At 35.1% G+C, this 20,336-nt stretch overlaps 1 protein-coding gene across 1 annotated transcript in view; it reads right to left on the reverse strand.

Moving 5' to 3' along the window:
• Nucleotides 1–250: 250 nt before the first annotated feature.
• The window catches only part of KCNH5 (potassium voltage-gated channel subfamily H member 5), a 511,342-nt gene continuing 491,256 nt past the window's right edge, over nucleotides 251–20,336 (reverse strand). The window contains exon 11 of the mRNA XM_043987371.1: nucleotides 251–5,509. Coding sequence (XP_043843306.1) covers nucleotides 4,562–5,509 — 948 coding nt within the window. The 3' untranslated portion in view covers nucleotides 251–4,561. The remainder of the gene's footprint in view (nucleotides 5,510–20,336) is intronic.

Below are 20,336 nucleotides of genomic sequence, written 5' to 3' on the forward strand. Positions count from 1 at the left end.
CTGCCATGTTCTGGGATCATTGACCTCACAAACAAAATGTTAGGATAACTTCTTTTGAGTTTATTAAGTTTTTCAAAGAGTAACTGTTCTTTGTCTTGGGAATTGTACTAATTGAGCATATTTAATTTTCACTGATGGGAAACTTGAATCCAAAACCCATAAAGTGACATCCAAAGTGATACTTGTCAATTACAGTGTGGATGGCTAATATTCCCTCATCTTTCCTTCCAGGAGCGGGGGGGGGGGGGGGGGGGAAACCTCTCCCAAGTCACAATAACGTGATAACGTGCCCAGAAACAACCAAGATCTCATATCTAAAAAATACTAACATTATTAACTTTTAAAAATCAATGTCCATGCATGCTATAGATATTTTAGACAAATGTTATCATTTCCTACATGAAATTTTAGAAAAGAGAATCAGAACAAGTGCATCATAAATACAAGCCAGATGATTCCATTAGACTGAAAAGTCATCATTTCACAAAAACCAGCAAAAGCAGTATCTGCTCTATGACTCAGGGCAGAAAAATTACTAAAGGGATTCACTCTTTCTTTTTAATTTTAAGAATTAAATGACGCAAATCCCATAGGTGAATAAACTACTCCTTGATTTTAAGTTAAGCATTTGGAATTAATGAATCTCTAGAGGAAAATTCATTTATAAAATGATACCCAAGTTGGCAAAGTTAATATCTATCCCAAACTGTTGTGTATTTGATGAGCAATTTAATTTCTTCCTGAAGAATCTGGGTAATAGAAAGTACAAACCTCTGAAATTTCTAATTCTTCTTGCCCTCATATTCACAAACATAGATAATATAAAAGTACGCACATTTGAATAATGGGTTTTTTGTATACTACTCAGTCTTCTTCTTAAGAATGACCCTATAAGATGAAATTAATGTTTTGATGTATCTTTTACTCTTGATGCCCTGTACTGTTAAATTCCTCCATATTTATGTTCCTCCCCTCCCCCATCTTCTTATTATAATGCACATCTGGCCCTATTGCTTATCCTTTCTCTACCCCTCCCCCCACCATTTGAGCACATTTTAGCAACATATCTTACTGGAAACAGAGGAAACTTGCCTATTAATGATACTTAGTTCATCTTTCCATTTTTTTGAAAATATCACTATTATGTTTTATCTAGTCATTCAGGTAATAGTAACTGATAATATGCAATATTATAGAAAAATATTGAAGATGTATAAGTTGCTTTGGAAAAATTTGAATTTTTAGTACACATATTTACTCATATTAGTGTGTTGGTCAAAAAGATATACATAAAGATATATATGTATATGTATATATATATATATGTGTGTGTGTGTATAAATATATATGTATATACATATATCTTTAAAAAAAAAACAACACTTTTCTGTATGCACCAAGAGCATTTGTAGAATAAAACATGCAGTCATTTGGTCCCCCCAAAAGAGAGGTTACCACTTATGTGCTGATTGAGGCAACACAGAAAATGTTTATATTATTATTGCACTTATTAAAGCAAGTGTTCACCTTTAAATATGTTTGTGTTAGATCAATAGGCAGGAATTCTCCCTGCTGGAAACCTAGAGGAAAACTATTTATACAATGTTCAATGAACACATGCGGTCAGCACCATGACCAGGCCATGCAGACAAAGAAAGGAGATGATTGGGAAGAAACACCTCGGGGTTTACTGAAAAGCAATTGATGCTATCTTTTTCCTCCTTGAGAACCAAGAATGCTCCAGTACCATGATATTCCTTCCATTCAATGACAGATAATATCGTCTGATGCTCTGCTTCATGACTACAATCAATCCCCAAAACCTGGAAAAATTGGGAAAGTTGAATGGTTCATGGATTTCAACTTAGGCCTTTGAGACATAGTATGAATGAAACAGGAAGGAATGCATTTCTGGGCTCAGATTATGTTTTCTCCGTGTTCCTTCTATTAAAATCTCAACCATGTCCCATACATAGTTGACATACATACATACATACATACACACCCCAGATTCACAGATCATGAAAGAAATATAGATTCACGAAATGTTAGCACATGAAGGAACCTAAGAGACCATCCACTACATTCCCTTTCCTTTGCCATTGACAAGGCAGAGGATGAGAGAAGTGACTAAGTTATAGGGGTACAAAACAAACCATACAAGCAAAGAAATCTCTATTTGGAAAACACCGATTTACTGTGCTATAATGAACTCATTCTATCATGCCTATAGTATAGGCAGATATTATAACATAATTTCACCTAAAGCCTCCCTTTATTAATGGAAATTGTGGAAAGTGGGACTATTATCTACAACCCCTAACCTTACATACTTTGTGAGACACATAGATAGGCACATACTGAAGATATACAAGGAGGGGTTGGTACATTGAAATGCATGCCAATTTTATTTGTCAATTTCTTTGCTTCATAGAAGACATGCAATAAAGGTAAACCAAGTTAGGTACTTGCCTCTAGTGCATAAAGCTAAGAGGTAGAGAAAAATGTATAATATATTAATCTATTAACCCCCAAAGCTCATGTGATTAGAATAGGGAATATGATTTTATTTTTTGACTTGGTTATACAATTAGCTTTTACAGTACTGCTTTATAGTTCTCAAGTCAGAGTATGATTTCAATTGACTGAATATTTTAGGTGTAGATGTTAATAGATTTGGTTGGATTGGAGGAGAGGGAAGGTAGGGATTGATCATAAAAATTTGAGTATTGCCATCTTTGGTTCCATTATCATCTTGTCTGTGCTATAACATGTGTGTAGAATATACATGCATATGCATCTATGTCTTTATATTCTACACATAGATAAATATATTCCATATACCCCTACATATACATATATACACATATATGCATATATGTATATCAAAATCACATTACACAAAAACATGCCATATACACATGTGAATATAGTATATTCTCCCCTTGATACATCTAACTCCCACTAATACCACATATAAAACTCATGCACACATCAAAAAGAAAACACACTCCTCAGGGCTGTTTAAAATACACTGTTTACATAGTCAAAAAGAAATTAATGAATTCCTTTAAGTCCTTGCAGTGAATATGAATTTTGGTATGGATGTTAATTATAAATACACATTTCATTGAGTGACCGGCTATAAGCAGCTCCTTGTGAACTTTTCTTTTTTAGTTATAATAGGCACTTTCTAAAAAGAAGAATTGTGACCAAAAAACAACAACAACAACAAAAAGAATTCAAAGTTTACACCTTTCCACTAGAGCATCCTTCTGAGCCACAGGGGTCTATTTCATCAATACTGCAGTCATCTAGCAGCAGAACCACATATGTGTGCAAAGAAGAATCCTTAGAAAAATTTGAATGGGGAAAAAAATCTGCACAAAAGCAGTTTTCTGATTTGAGCAACCTTTGATTTTTAGGCATCTACTTTAAGCTAAGTTGTTTTTTGTTTCTTTTCAAGTCAGTCACCCATAGACATTTTCCAGACTAATAGGACTTTCCAAAAATAAGTCTCATGATAAATTCTACCCTTTGTGAATTACAAGGATACTTTTTAAAGCACAACCAGGAGTTTACATTCATTTTTAATACCTTCATACCTAAATCTGAGATGCAAATACGTTATTTTCATTTACTGCTTTCATGTTAAAACCACATTCAGAAAAATTGGTAGCCTTAGAAAATCAGATTATTTAATATAAATGTTGATAAACCCTTACATAGCACAGTATAGTATTTCTATAATGACCTACCCTATATTCCTAGTTTGGTATTCATGATGTAGGTAAGTCAGTTTAGAATAAAATAGTTGTTCTCTAAGAAAGAGAGTACTGGGGCTCTCTTCTGAGACTGTGATTACTATCTAAAGTAACATGGGGAAAAGGAAAAACAAAAACAAAACAAGAGGAGTAGCTAAAAGAAAATGCAGTCTATGCATAAAGCCCATAGCAATCCATTCCCCTTATTCTTTACACTTCACCTTGACCTCTCATGAGGCCCTTCAAAATGGAATAAATGACTGGCCTGACAGGAAATAGAAACTTTACACAAAGTACACAGAAAATACTCCATGAAGAGAGATCATAAAATAGGACCAACAGTTTGAAAAGGTTAACTTCCTCATTGGCATTAATCTATAATTCAAACTCAAAAGAACACTGAAGGAATGAGAACTTAACCCACCCCAGCCTGAGGTCAAAACACTCGTGGTAATCCTAGCAGGTTGGACCCTGATTTTTTAATAGTATGTTGCCTTTGTTAAACAAACAAAAATCATCCTTTTTATTATATAATAGATTATAAATAACTATAAAGTCTGCATGCAGTCAACTGCATATTGTACAAGCAATATCTAGGTTATCAATAGTCATCTTCTTTGGCAGGCCAGAATCCAGCTGGACATGCAATATTTACATATCAAAATCCTTGTAATATTCAAGTCATAGTGAAAGCAAGTGAAAATATATATGTATATACTATATATACACACATGTATATAGCTGTATATACTGTTTCCATATATTAACAAATATATATATATATATTATATATAATATTAAAAGTGGATTTCATCTTTTTCAGATTCGGGTGACTCAGGCCTTGAAACACTAAAAATATCCTGACATGGTATTTGGGGAGGTGCCTGAGGTGGCACTTGGGATTTGGGCGAAGAGGTCTGGGGCATATTCTTTTCAGAGAGTAGTTTCAAAATTTCTGCCACCTGCTTTTCCAGGGCAGTCATTCTGCAGCTTAGCAGGTGAATGTCATCTTTGAGTTCGTGTTTGACTTCCTGCAGTGTGGTCTGTAAGGCCTGCTCGGGAATGGGATAAAAGGGATGTCTTGCATCAGCCTGAATAGGACTGTGCTCCAGTGGGCTCCTAGTCTCACCAGCTTTATCTAAACGAAGATCACTTTTTGTTATTCCACTGTCACAAGAATCTGTTTTCCTTAAGGGGTTTTTGGTCACACTAGTCTCTGAGTCACTGCATTTAGGGTCATCTGACAATAAACCCATAGACTCAGCCTTTGTGACATTATTCCAGTCTTCCTTTTTCTCCTCATGGCCACCCATATTATTCTTCAGTCGCAGCCACCCTTTCCCATTTCCATTTTTCATCCTCATGGGGCTGTTGACTTTGAGACACTTTGGATCAGTACTACCATTTGGCTTTAGTTCCATTGCATCTCGGTTGTTCTGTTTTAGGGACTCACTGGTTTTCACATAGGCCAGAGAAGTCTGAATAGGTGTGATCTGAGAAACAGTAACCACACTGGTGCCAGTGATGGAAGCCCCATTCTGTAAAGAACGACTTTCCACCTGAAGCTGGCTCCTTTCTGGATCACTCTGCGTTGATCCTTGATTTCTTAGCTCCTTCTGCTGTTTGAACTTCTGGAAAAGCTTTCTGACAGGGTGGTCCACTGGGATGCTGAGAGTGACCTCATTTTTCTGACGAAGACGCTCCTCCTCTTCCTTTTTCACATCGCTGATTTTACGGAAAATAATCTGTCAATGGAAGAAGAGAATCCACAATGTGATTTTAAGAATGAAACTAATATATAATTGAGTAACAATCTTAATATCATTAGATATTGGTTGAACACATGAGATTAGAATTCATTAAGATATTTTTACAAAGTCAATCTGCAGAACATAATTTAGTAGAAAATTCAAGATAATTCGTACCTAAAATGGGAGAATCAGCATTTATATTCAACTCCTTTACTTTTGAGAAGGGAAAGGTATTCACAACATTTTCATTATACTTATCTTGCTTTCTACTTTATATTCATATTTAATAGAAAAATAGAGTCTTTAAAACTGCTCGGAAGCACACTATTTTAGCTAACATAAGGAGATATCTTGGGCATGAATGCAGCATCAGGGGCCTGGAGACTTTGGAACACATGTACAACTTACAAGATAAGGAAGAACTCAAAAGGTGTTGTCAAAGATGTAGGTTTTTGGTCCTCTACAAGAGAATCATCAAAGGGCAGGACGGTATAATGGATGAAGTTCTAAACTCAGACTCAGGAAGAACTGGGTTTTGCACCCTACCTTCAACAGTTACTCCCTAGGTAACCAACTTCTTTGAGCATCAGTTTTCATATCTGTAAAATGGCTTACTTACAGTGTGGCAATGTACATGAAGCAATTTGTAAACATTAAGGATCATGAAAATGTTACCTTTATTTTTGTTACAAAGCCTTTTATTGTTATGAGACCTTTGTTATGCAGTATATAGAGCATCAGCCCTGGAGAGGGGACTGGAGTTCTAATCTGGTCTTAGACACGTACTAGCCATGTGACCCTGGACAAATCACTTAACTCCAACTGCCTCACCTCTCAAAATAAAAAGCATTTTATGTCTAATGCTGCAAACAACAACACAATAAACAAGGTCTTTCCCAAAGTAACACAACACAGGGAAAACAACACATACACACTCACAAACACACAAGAAAAGACACCTAAGAATAACAGACCACCAGAGCCACACAACACTGACACAAAGAATTTCTATCATTTAGTTCTTTTACTTTCTAAAACATGTAACTTTTCCACTGTTGGCCCCATAGATGGACAACTTCTTAATGAATCTCCAAACTTTTACTCTTCTTAAATTTTATGTGCTACCTTAAAGCAGCCTCATAGTGGAAGATAGACCAGTGCCCTTGTTAGGATTATTTAAAATATTTTCTGCCTTAAAATATTTGTACCTTCCCCTCAAAAATGAAAAAATAAAATCACCCTACTCCAATTCCTTGAATAGAATAAAATGGAAAACATTATAATTCAGAAATTCTTAACCTTTTTGTGTGTCATGGACCCATTTGGCAGGATTGCTGGACTCTTACAGAATGTTTTTAATGCATAGGATTATTAAAAATTTGAATACAGTAATAATTTTAAAAGAAGATCATGGACCCTCCAAGTTAAAAACCCATGTTCTAAAGTGTTAAATCCTAGATGTCTAGATCTGAATCAACAGCAACTTTTATACCCTTCCTAAACCAATTCTTTAAAAATGTTGAACAATGTACCCTGAGAAGTGATGTTTTCTTCTTCTCTAAGAGTATCCATGTGTTGTGTACAAAAATAGTTAAAGCAATTTTCCAACTTTGGTACTTAAACAAGTTTGATTCCTCAGAAATGTACCTGATAACACCATGAACCTAAACCAATGGACAGCCAAAGCAGCAATCCCCAATAAAGGGCACCTTTGGACTTAATGATGTCTGTCCTCCACAGAATAGCTGAATTCAGGTCCTCATTGAACATTTATCAATGTCTTGATTGGCTAGAATAACTAGAAGTAGTGATCATAATGCAGAGAAGGGAAAGGAATAATAATTACCTTTAGAGATCTCTGTCATCTGAACAAAATATAGTGAAATCCATTTTTTACTCACTCTTGATTTCTTACATCTCTGAACATATTGTTTATTGGGTCAGTTCTGTGTAGCCCATTCTGTAACAATGTTTGATAATACATAAACATGTCATGTGGAAAAGAGATTAGACACCTTCTATAGCACCAGAAAGTTAAAGGTGGAAGTTATGAAGAATTCAATTTTGGAAAAGAAATTTCAATAATTATACCTGTCCAGAAGTGGAATAGCCTTTTTCAAAACATGGCCTTGGTAAAAAAGAGAAAGTAGAAAAGAAAATGCCCAAATGGTAGACAAAGGAAATGGATTAAATTAATTAAATGAACAAAATACTTTGTCAGTGGTTTCAATAAAATAATGCTGAGTACAGCAGCTACATGTGTTTTCTGAAGGAAAATATGGAAAGGAAGGATATTCCAGAAATAGTTTTCATTTTTTTCAAAGATGTAGCTGCTTGTATATTTGATTTGATTTACTTCTTCTAAAAAAAACATCAATTTTTGCCTTCTTTGTATGGAAAATGAGAAACAGTATATTGCATATATTGTACAAATCACAATTTCTTATACTTTGAAATACACCAACTTTACTAAGCTTTTTGGAATCCTTTCTTTTTTGCAGCCTGCATCATTAACTCTTGAAGATCAGACATCTTTGAGCATCTTTAAAACATCTTCAGTGCCATAGTAGCAACCAAACAATGATTATGGACATTACTAAACAGAGGGAAGTTAGCAAGTCTTCAATCCTCACTTTCAACTATGTAAGTGCACATTTTCTAAATTGAGATAGATGAGCAAAACATAGCTTGTCAAGTGGTAATAATAAGGTACTTTAAAAAATATTCTCTACATTCAATAGCTATCTTTAAAAGGAGGCATATTTTTTCCTTTCAAGTGACACATGAAAATGAGTCTTTTAAAGATATAACATTAATCTCAAAGTCTGACATCAAAGCTCTTACCATTTAATTACAAACCTTTCAAAGGACTGACATATCTCTCAGTCTTCCTAAGTAAACAGCGTTTGTACTAACCCTTCAGAATGTTAACACCTCTTGACAGACAAGTTACAAACATTGAAACACTTTTTTGGGGGGTGGAAATACGGGCATGGGTGAATTTGGGAGGTGGAAAGGAACAGAAGAGTATGTTCAGGAACATCACATTTCCCATCTTGGAAAATACACAGGTTCTTTTGGCATGAGGCCTAATGACTTGTTATAGCTTAGAGTATTATCTAATTAGAAAAATGTAACCAATTTTAAATGACATTCATTTTAACCTAATTTCTGACATATGTTTGGCCTCAAAATGACATAGCCTATGATCATGGCTATATCTACAAGTGATTTTCAAATTAGGATCAAATGATTGATTTTTTTTTAATAACCACAATATGGGAAGATAGGCATCTTTGTGTACAACACAAATGTAGGATTTATTTCTGGAAAATGTCAGGCACCATAGTAAGTCTAAACACAAAATGCTAATATCTGAATTTACAAAGCAAATAAATTAGAATGTGGTAATTCACATTCCCAAAGCAATTCTTTTTTTTTTTTTTTTTTGGTGAGGCAATTGGGGTTAAGTGACTTGCCCAGGGTCACACAGCTAGTGAGTGTTAAGTGTTTGAGGCTGGATTTGAACTCTGGTCCTCCTGACTCCAGGTCCAGTGCTCTATCCACTGTGCCACCTAGCTGTCCTCCCAAAGCAATTCTTAATTTACAAAGGGATTCACTGCACAGTACTTTTGATCAAGTTCTCCTGGGAAAATTAAAATATGATGTGACAGTATTTTAACTCACATACAACTTTTTAGGAACACATCTATTTTTTCAAGGTAAATACACTCATAATGAATAGCACTCTTGTCAAGTTCAGAGGAAATGGTTGAAGGAATAACCTCAATAATCTGCAATGATTACTGTTGTTGCATTGACTATTACTGTTTTAGATGAATAAAATATGAAAGCTGCAAAGAATCAATAACTTAGAAGAGTCATGGATTTTATGTATTACTTTCTTTTTAACCCATAAAATTGGTTACTATATATTTTTTTTCCTTTTCAATTTGGATTTCTGCTACCAGAGAATTAAGTCTTATAGCTATTCTATAATAAACAATGTTGCCATCATATCCTATGGATTTGAATTCCAACTTAGTTACTTACTAGCTGAGTGTCTCATTTAATATTTATCTGTCTTTTTCCTCATTTGTAAAATGAAGACAATTACTTAAAAGTATTTACAAAAGAGAATTGTTGTTAGCATCAATTGGAAGTATGTAAATTGATTTCCAAAACTGAAAGTATTACATAGATTAAGACCTCATCATCATCTAAAGCATTATATAAATCATCTTAGTCAAATTTAATGACAGAAACAACTATAGAGATGCATAATTGTTCATTTGTCATGAATAAATAAAAGAAACACTTAGGCAATCAAGTAAGCTGGTTCTTTTTTTAAGGAAGGGCATTTCTCGTGAACCCTAGGCTGGGTTGTGATTCATGGCATTAAGGCTCTGACCTCATGAATAAGATAGAGAGGAAGAAGCAGGAAGTGTTTCTTCTGAAATACTGTAGCATTACCATGTATCCCAATGGGAATTTAAATAATTTTATTATGCCCTAGAAAAGCATCAATAAGAAAGGATTTCATCTGAATCTGTGGATCTATCATATGTAGCTTGACATATAAATGTATGTGCATATATGTGTGTGTGTTTATAAAAACAATATACCACATGTGCATATTTACATGTATATACATGCATGTGTATGTATACATGCATAAATTAATATAATGACATGATAATCATGTCGCTTGTTTGTCTATGCTCTCTTCTGAATGTCCTTTTGCTCTCTGCATATTTTAAAATATTTCATTTATGTTATATTCTTTTTTTAGTCTGCTTTTTCCATCACTATTACCATATGCCCACTCTGCCACAGTCAACTCTCTCCTGCCTCTCTCCCCAATAAAAGTCCTGCCTTGTAAGAAATAAAAAGAATCAAACAAAATATTTTTATATTTTATTGGTTATATCTGAAAACATATGTCTCATTTTGTACCTAGTCCATCATGCCTCCATGAAGAGGTAGAAGGTGGAAGCATGATTCATCATTTCTGCTGGTGACATTATTATTGGTCACTGCAATGATCAGAGTTCTCAGATATTATTAACATTTAAAAAAATAAATAATAATGACTGTGAGAACATCATTAATTCCCAACCTATATGACTTCTTTCCCATCGATACCAAATCATCTATACACACATTGAAGGTATGTTCAATGAAAGTATTATTAGGAAACAAGCAGAATCTCATGAGCAATAATCAGCAATGGACCATGATTATCATTTCACAATTTACTTTAAAATGCAGAGAATATAATATTGTATTGAGCTCATTATTTGTTGGCTACCAAAACAAAGGCCTTATACGCTCTTTTACAACATGTTATTTCCTATCCATATATCAAGCTCATTCAGAATTCTTTGAAAGATAAATCATTAAAAAACCCTGTTTGAAATATCAGATGAGTAATAAAACAGGAAGCTGTATGTTATTCAAAAGTACATACTACAGGGGCAGCTAAGGTGGTGCAGTGGTTAGAGCACCGGCCCTGGATTCAGGAGTACCTGAGTTCAAATTCGGCCTCAGACATTTAACACTTACTAGCTGTGTGACCCTGGGCAAGTCACTTAAACCCAATTGCCTCACTAAAAAAAAAAAAAAAATTTAAAAAAAAGTACATACTACAATGGTGGATATTTAATTCAAGTGAAACAGGAATTCCCTGTGCATCATAAAGTATTCCAAATGCTCTTGTTTGTGGATGACATTATATTGACTACATTAAGCCCTAAAACAATGAAAAGCCTCCTGGAAGAGATCAATAAAGATTCAAAGGAGTTTGGACTGTCCATCTAGACAGAAATGACCAAGTGGATGAAGAATGTCTTTTGCCCATATTTCATCATGGAAGAAGGAAAACCTAGAGAGCTTATCCAACAGTATGTATATTCAGGACAGATAGTACAGATGGACAACAAACTGGGTCCAGAGTGGAAAAGGAGGAGAAGAATAAAAGTGGTAACCATCAAAATGATTTGGATCTGGCTAAGAAATAGTGAATGGGGGGGGGCGGGAAGTGAGGTGGCACAATGGATAAAGCACCGGCCCTGGATTCAGGACGACCTGAGTTCAAATCCAACCTCAGACACTTGATACTTACTAACTGTGTGACTCTGGGCAAGTCATTTAACCCCAACTGCCTCACAAAAGAGAGAGAGAGAGAGAAATAGTGATGGGTCTGTGGAATAGGTTAGGCACACAAAGCACAGAAGTAAATTAATATAACAATCTACTGTTTGATAAACCCAAAGATTCCAGATTCTGGGATAAGAAATCACTATTTGAAAAAAATAACTGCTGACAAAACTGAAAAATACTATGGCAGAAACTAGGCAGAGAGAAACATCTTACAGCATCTATCAAAAATAAGGTCAAAATGGGTACATGATTTAGACATAAAGGGTGATACCATAGGCAAATTAGAAGAGGAAAGAATGGTTTACCTGTCAGATTTATGAAGAGGGGAAGAATTTATAACCAAAGATGAGATAGAGAAGATTGTTAAATGCATAGTGCATCATTTTGATTACATTAAATTAAGAAGGTTTTGCACAAACAAAACCAATGCAACCAAGTTTAGAGGGGAAGCAGAAAGCTTGGAAATAATTTTACAGCCACTATTTCTGATAAAGGCCTAATTTCTCAAATATATGGAGAACTGAATCAAATTTATATGAATACGAATCATTTCCCAACTGAGAAATGGCGAAAGGATATGAATAGGCAATTTTCAAATGAAGAAATCAAAGCCATATGAAAAAATGTTCTCAATCACTACTTAGTAGAGAAATGCAAATTAAAACTACACTATGATACTACCTCACAACTATCCAGTTGACTAATACTACAAGAAAGGGAAATAAAATGTTGTAAATGTGGAAAAATTTGAACACTAATGTACTATTGGTAGAGTTGTGAGCCAATCCAACCATTCTGGAGAGCAATTTGGAACTATGCCCCAAAGGCCATAAAACTGTGCATATGGTTTGACCTGTCAATACTACTATTAGGTCTATATCCCAAAGAAATCATAAAAAAGGGAAAAGGATTCACATGTACAAAAATATTTATACCTGCTCTTTTTGCGGTGGCAAAGAATTGGAAATTGAGGGCATGCTCATAAATTAGGGAATGACTAAATAAGTTGTGCTATATGAATGTAATGGAATGCTTTTGTGCTGTAAGAAATGATAAGCAGGCATATTTCGGAAAAACCTGGAAAGACTTACATGAATTGATGCTTAGTGAAATGAACAGAACCAAGAGAACATTGTACACAGTAACAGCAACACTGTGTGATGATCAACTATGATAGACTTAGCTTATCTCAGCAATACAATGATCTGAGATAAGTCAAAAAGACTCATGATATAAAATGCTCTCCACATCCAGGAAAAGAATTATGGAGTCTGAATGCAAATTGAAGCATACTATTTTCACTTTTGTTGTTTTTTTTTCTTTTTTCTTGTGTTTTTTTTTCCTTTCTGATTCTTGTCTCACAACATGAGTTATGTAGAAATATGTTTACCATGATTGTAATGTATAATGTATATCAGAATGCTTGCTGGCTTCAAGAGAAGGAGGGAAGGGAAAGAGGGTAAAAAAATTGGAACTCCAAATCTTACAAAAATTAGAAACTATCTTTACATGTAATTAGAAAAATACGATGAAAAAAGAAAAGCATGAGAAAAGCAGGGTAGTTTACTTTGGGAAATAAATCAAAGTTCTCTCACTGAACCCAATTTCACAAAAATAAAGACCCATCATTCAATACTATCTTTTCTGAAAGTGGTGATATATGGCATTGATGTGTGGAATAACATTGCTTCCAAAGAACTAAAGATTAATATTACAGGGAGGAGAATGGAAAAACAAGTGATAAGTGGGTGTAAGTTATTCCATTTAACCAATAAGGGACTACCAACAGGAGATTTCCTGCACCAACTGATAGAATTATATTATTTTAATAATGATGATAATATCAACCATCTATATAGCAATTGCTATGTTCCTGGCACTGCAGTAAATGCCTTACAAATATTAACACATTTTATCTTTACAACAACCCTGTGAGAGGTAGGTAAAATTATTATCATCATTACAGATGAGAAAACTAAGTTTAATAGAGATTAAGAACTTGACCAAGGTCACATAGCTAGTAAGTATCTGAGGTCAGATTTGAATTCAGGTCTTCCTGACTCCAAACCCAGTGCTCTGTCCACTGCTCCAAATAGTTGCCTTGCTGTGATTTTTATTGATTTTTTAAAAATCAATGTACTCCATTTTGTTTATAGATTGTTTTTTTCTGCTATTGTTAATTTACACTATCTATTTCTTGTTTTGTTAATTTAGCTATTTCATATTTTTGTAAACATGTTTCATTTGTTAATGGTTTTACTCTTATATAATTGGACAAAATACTAAGACTTTCTAATAATTTGCTGTATTTCCTCTTGTGAGTTTTCTTTTTTTATTTTTGATAATGGCAATTTGAGCTTCCTTTCTTTTTGGTCATGTTAAACTTTTCCCTATTTTATTATTATGTTTCAAAAACCCAGCTCCTACTTTTTTTTTGGGGGGGGGGCTGGGCTATGAGGGTTAAGTGACTTGCCCAAGGTCACATAGCTAATAAGTGTCAAGTGTCTGAGGCCGGATTTGAACTCAGGTCCTACTGAATCCAGGGCCAGTGCTTTATCCATGCCCTACCTAGCTGCCCTCCAGCTCCTACTTTTATTGATCAATTTAATAAGGTTTTTTATTTTTTTAATTCTGTTTAAGTCTTCTTTGGTTTTTTGAATTTATATTTTTGTGTTTCATTAGAGTTTTTTTGACTTATTGCTTTTCCACTTCTTGTTTTTGTTATGAAAATGCATGTCCTATTCATTGATGTATTTATTCTTTATTTCTTTAATTGATTAAAATGTTGAGAGATAAAAAAATTTCCCTTAACAACTCTTTTAGCTAGATCCCCAAAGTTTTGGTATGTTGCCTCATTGCTGAAATTTTCTTTAGTGAAATTTTTTTCCCGATGACTTGTCATTTGATGCACTGGTTCTTTAAGGTCTGAATTATTTAATTGACACTTAAGTTGAAATCTTTTCTTCAAAAGACCTTTATTGGTTGTAATTTAATTATGTTATGATCAGTATATGATCTATTTAATATTTTTGCTGTTCTGTAATTTTTTTTTTTTGCAGGGCAATGGGGGTTAAGTGACTTGCCCAGGGTCACACAGCCAGTAAGTGTCAAGTGTCTGAGGCCGGATTTGAACTCAGGAACTCCTGAATCCAGGGCCAGTGCTTTATCTACTGTGCCACCTAGCTGCCCCCTGCTCTGTAATTTTTAAGAGATTTTTGAGTACTAGCCTAGGGTCAATTTTTGTAAAGATGCTGAGATTAACCTATATTCCTTCTGAATCTCATTCAATAATGACCATAGACCTATCATACCTAACTTTTCTAAAATTATATTCAGGTCATTCCATCTTATGCTCCTATGCTTTTTCCTCTTTCCCTTTCTGCTCTGTCATTATAAAGGACAAGAGAGAGGAGAAAGAAAAGGAAAATGATCAGTATTAGTAATCTGTAATTGAAGTCATCTATTTCTACTCCTCTGCCTGCACAAAGACCAGAGAGAAAAATTTTTAGCACTTTCTCTCTTTTTTAAAACTTCCTATTTATAATCAACTTTTTGAAGTTGACATTTCTTTTCCATGTCACTACTCCTCCCCCTCACTCTGTGGACCTACTTATGTCATATGTCACTCTTCCTATTTTTGTCCCAGCCTGTTCCTTTGCTGAATTTAATAAATTTTGCACCAAACCAACTCTGTGTGTGATATATGCAAGCACATATGTGTCTATGTTTTCAAACTTCCTTTAAGTGGGTCATAAAACAGTCAGGTCACAAGATGTCTTTTTTTCTCAAAACCTTTCTGTAGGTCTCTACCCTTCTTGCAAACCAATTTATACAAAATAATGGGTTTCTCCCCATTCTTCCTCATGTCTTTCTTAGCATATTCCTTTTTTTCTTTTCTTTTCTTTGATTCCTCCCCCTGAAAAAAGAAAAAAACAAAACAAAACAAACAACCCCCCAAAAAATAAACCAGAAAAAATCCACAACTATGTTTTCTGTTTCTCCATTATGATTGAAATTTTAAAATTCCAAAAGGATACTTATCTCTTCCTCCCCATTACTTCCTCATCATTTTGTCCCAGATACTCAAATTCATTTATACTTTCCTACATTTTTCTCTTTCTCATGTTTGTGCTTCAAAGTATCTACTTACTCTGGCTGTTTCCTTTTTTAAAAATTATTCTGAATTTAACAAACAGCAAATAAGGATTTCCACATACACCGTAGAACATAAGGAAAGCAGGATGCATTAAACTTCAAATCTCTATTATGTAGAGATTTATTTTATTTTTAAGCATTGGTAACATAGTTAATTCTGGCTTCATGCTCTCATTGCTGAACTTTTCACATTTTAGTCTTTTCAGGTACCTTGGAGGCACTGGAGACTCTTTTCTCTGTTATCAACAGCTGTTATTATCTCATTTGTCAGGGCCCAGTAACTTACACCCCAGTATATTCAACCACTTAAAATCTATTAGCTTTTATGAAATAACACTTACTTGAAAGGTGTAACAAGAGCTAACGAACATTTCTCTCATATCCATGGGAGCATAATGACCCCATATCACCTCAGTCTTGGAGAGGTTAGGGAAGGATTAGCTCAGTCCCTAAAGAACATTGATCATGCCAAATTTAAGTCCAAAGACAGCACTGCCTCCTTCTTTTTTGGTTCCATTCCTAGGATCCTTGCTCCTCGGAGCATCAGTACCAGGCTGAGTGTAGCACCTACCTTGGATTTCTGGACAAATCTGATTCCCATTCTTCATACATCTTAGCAGATCAGAGACTACACTCTCTATATCTAGACCAGAAAGCAAAGGCCAAAAAGCCAGGCCCATTTCTCGAAGCTACATGGCTTCAGAGTAAGAAGCAAGAAGCCCTAGGGCCCTCTCTCCTATCACATGATCTCACCCACAGTGAATAAAACATACCCTCCTCTCTCAGACTCAAGTGATACAAAATTCCCCATTGGCATTATCAGGCTATTTTAAAGACACCAAAAGTTCCATTTATATAGGTAATAGGGGGGAAAAAAGGCTACTCCCAACTATGGGATATGTGTCCATTAATATTCCAGTTCTCTAGTTTCATGGAAGCAGATATATAGATATAGATATATGTATGGATGGATATATGTGTGTGTGTGTATATATATATATATATATATATATATATGTTATACATAACAAATGTGTATGGTAACAAAACAAATACCCCTACTGACCATGTCCAAAAATAGGTTCCTCCTTTGTAACCTGAATCTATGTCATCTTGGTCAGGATGTAAGTAATATGGTGCATCACCTGTGTTCCAGAATCATTGTTTCTCATTTCATTGATCAGAGTTCCTAATTCTTTCAAAGTTTTTTCTACTTAATTTCATATTTCCTTTGTATTTCCTCCTCATTCATCACTTAGTAAATATAGATTCTTCCAAAAATCGAATAAAACATCTTCCTAACCAAGTTGAACCCTACTGTTGCTCCTAAATTCTCTATTTCTATAGATGGTAGCCTCATTTTCCCACCTATTATTTTCAATCAGTTGATGAGTTCTGTCAGAAAGCTCTTAAATTTATAACCCTTCTATTCCAGTGGGAACAACCTTAGTTTAGTCTTCACCTACACACTTACAACAGCCTCCTAACTGGTATTCTTGTCTCCTGCCTATATCTTCTCCAATTCATTCATCATCCTAATGCCCAGGTAACATTCCTAGTATATAGTTTCAATTCCATGGCTTTTTGGTCAGAAACATTTCTGGTTCCCTATTTTCTACTTGCTACGGTGTGATGTGGTGAGGGAGGTCTGGTTCATGTAAAGAGCACTTTAGATGGCATCACCATGTAGAAGATGATAGGGAAAAGATGGCATCTCTCCAGATGGAGGAGGCTAGCTAGGGAGCTACTTCCAGGATAACTGTAATGATGTATAAGGGAAGTGCCTTGGAGAGATTGGGGAATATATAAATATTTTGTAACTGGTTCTAGTCAGCTAACCACATGATGAAGATGCTCTTTTATTGATTACACAGTTATTTAAAAAGCCTATCAGCTTCTGACTTCTCCTCTTGGGTTTCTCCCAGACATCACACCATTCCAGAGTTTGATTTTGCAACCAACATCATTGATGAACTGAGGTATGAAGAAAATGGAGCTTCCTTTGGCAAACCATTATTTCAGAGACCAGGTTTCATGGCCATTACAGCATTTATGCCCTGAGGAGGAAGGGAAGCAACCCTTCCTTTTGTGGGAGTGACCTTTAGGAATCCAACCTAGGAGTGGTTGAGATGTGGACTTATCTGGCAGTCATGCTATATCTGCATATCAACTTGGTGGGATCAGTGCAATACAAAATCTGAGGTAAGCACTGATATTAATCTCTATTCTTTATTCTTAGTCTGAAATGGAAGTGTGAATTATGCCCCTAAGACACTAAGGGAAATGTTTGCATATTTGTCTTTGCTATTGTAAGGAATTGGTTGTGATTTGGGGTTTCTGTGACCCCATCTTTGGCTGGGATTGGAGGCCCCAGAGCGCACCTGTGTGCTGGCTCATGCCAGACAACTGCTTGCCTGCATGGGCCTGGACAAATTATAATGATGGGAAGCCCAGTAAGGGCAGTCAGGTAATCTTGGGTGTTGGGAAACTGGGGGAGCTGGCATTTGTAGAGCTGCTTGTTATTTCTGTCAATTAGGACTGCTAGCCAATTAGCTTGGGGCTGTGTGTGTGGCCACCCTGTTTCCTGTGAGAAAGGGGGCTTCTGGGAGAGAGAAGGGAAGAGAGGGCACTCTGGTATGAGCAGTGGAGGGAGTGAGATGCTGGAACACTGTGCAGTGGGTTCTCTTTGAAATTGCTGATTTCTGGGTGGCGTTGAGTTGAGGATTGTGTCTTTTTCCTTCCCCTATTGCCTTTTTCTTTATCCCTAGTTCTATTAACCTTACTTGTGTTTTAAATTTGTTCCCATTAATAAAGCATGTTTTGTTTTTTAAAGAGGCTGTTAATCTCCTTTCTTACCCCAATATTACAACAAGCCACCTAATTAACACTCCTCATATTAAATTTGGCCCTAATACTAGATTTTTAAAACAAATATTCCTTTATAAAAGTTAATATGATGTTAAATGAAATTTAGGTTACTAGGATGGATAAGAACTTAGGCTGTGGGAACTTAGGATGATGACAAAGAAAAGAGACACCTACACCTCATATGCAGGGTACCTGAGAACCCTAAGAAGGAAGTATAGTAGAACTGACCTCTGGGAGAGTAAAGCCAGAGACAACCATATTACCAAAGCATAAACTCTTGATCCTGACATTCAAGATCCTCTGTTATCTCAAGGCCACATTTCCAAACATATCGCAATACTCCTTCCTCATCAGTTACTGTGTGTTCTAACCAAACTACCTTTGGCCACCATTCGATTTTCATGTTATTGTTCATATTGTCTTCTGCATCTGGAATGCCTTATCCCCAATCTCTAATTTCTCTCTCTCTCTCTCTCTCTCTCTCTCTCTCTCTCTCTCTCTCTCTCTCTCTCTGTCTCTCTCTCCTTGCCTCTGTCTTTCTGTTCTCTCTTCATCTCTCTCAGGGGGCTTTTCTTTATCTTTCTGTCTCTGTCTGTGTTTCTCTGTTTCTGTTCCTCTCTGTCTCTGTCCCTGTCATTCTTTCTCTCTGTCTTTTTTTGTCTTTCTCAGTCTCTTTGTTTCTGTCTGTCTCTTTCTCTGCCTTTTTCTGTCTCCTTGTCTACATACACACACACATACACACACACACACACACACACACACACACACACACACACACACACATATACACCTCAATGTAATTCACTAGGCTAAAGTGTAAGGACCAAGGCAGTTACCATCAATGGTCCCATATTATATTTTTTTTAATTATTCAATCAGTAGGGTTACAAGACATAAAATGTTATAAAAAAGTAAAAAATGTAAAATTTACCCACTTAATGCAAATACCACAGTACATTTGAAAATACAAATTGTAGTATTTGCTAAAAGTCCTTATAGTTTCTAAGATAATTCTATTTACCTAAACTCTCAAATTATATGCCAATGTTTTGTTATTATTATGTCTTATGCCTATAGTTTAGCAAATTTTCTTCTAATGTTAAAGTTAGTCATATCATGGTCATTATTCCATGCCAGTGCCAGTATTTTAATGGTTCCATCATATATTCTGTTTATTCCTTTATTGAGAAGGAATAACTTATGAGAAAGCAATCCTTGCCCTCCTAAATTGTTAATGATTTCCATAGCAGACAATGTGTAGACTTCACTATGTAATGAAAATGAGTGCTAACTAGATAATTAGTGAAGAGTTCTTAAAATAATGGGCAGATATAAAATAGTTTCTGGGTTTGGGTTAAAAGAGGGAAAAGAATAAAAATTATATTTGCTGCTTTTTTGGCTACTGAAGAAGCTGAATATTGTACCTCAGTTCTATTCATTCATGAATCAAAAATCCTCTTAGCATTTGCATTTTCATAATATTTACACAGATATATCTCTTAAATTATTATAAAATCTCTTGTTTCAGTCATTATGAATTTCTGGAAGTTCACAAAATCACAAGAGTTTTATTTTATTTTTTTAAAAGACATCTGAAAGTTACAAAAGGAGAGAATCTGTGTGTGGTTCCTAAAGG

The sequence above is a fragment of the Dromiciops gliroides genome, chromosome 2 (assembly GCF_019393635.1).
Source record: "Dromiciops gliroides isolate mDroGli1 chromosome 2, mDroGli1.pri, whole genome shotgun sequence".
Classification (NCBI taxonomy): Eukaryota; Metazoa; Chordata; class Mammalia; order Microbiotheria; family Microbiotheriidae; genus Dromiciops; species Dromiciops gliroides.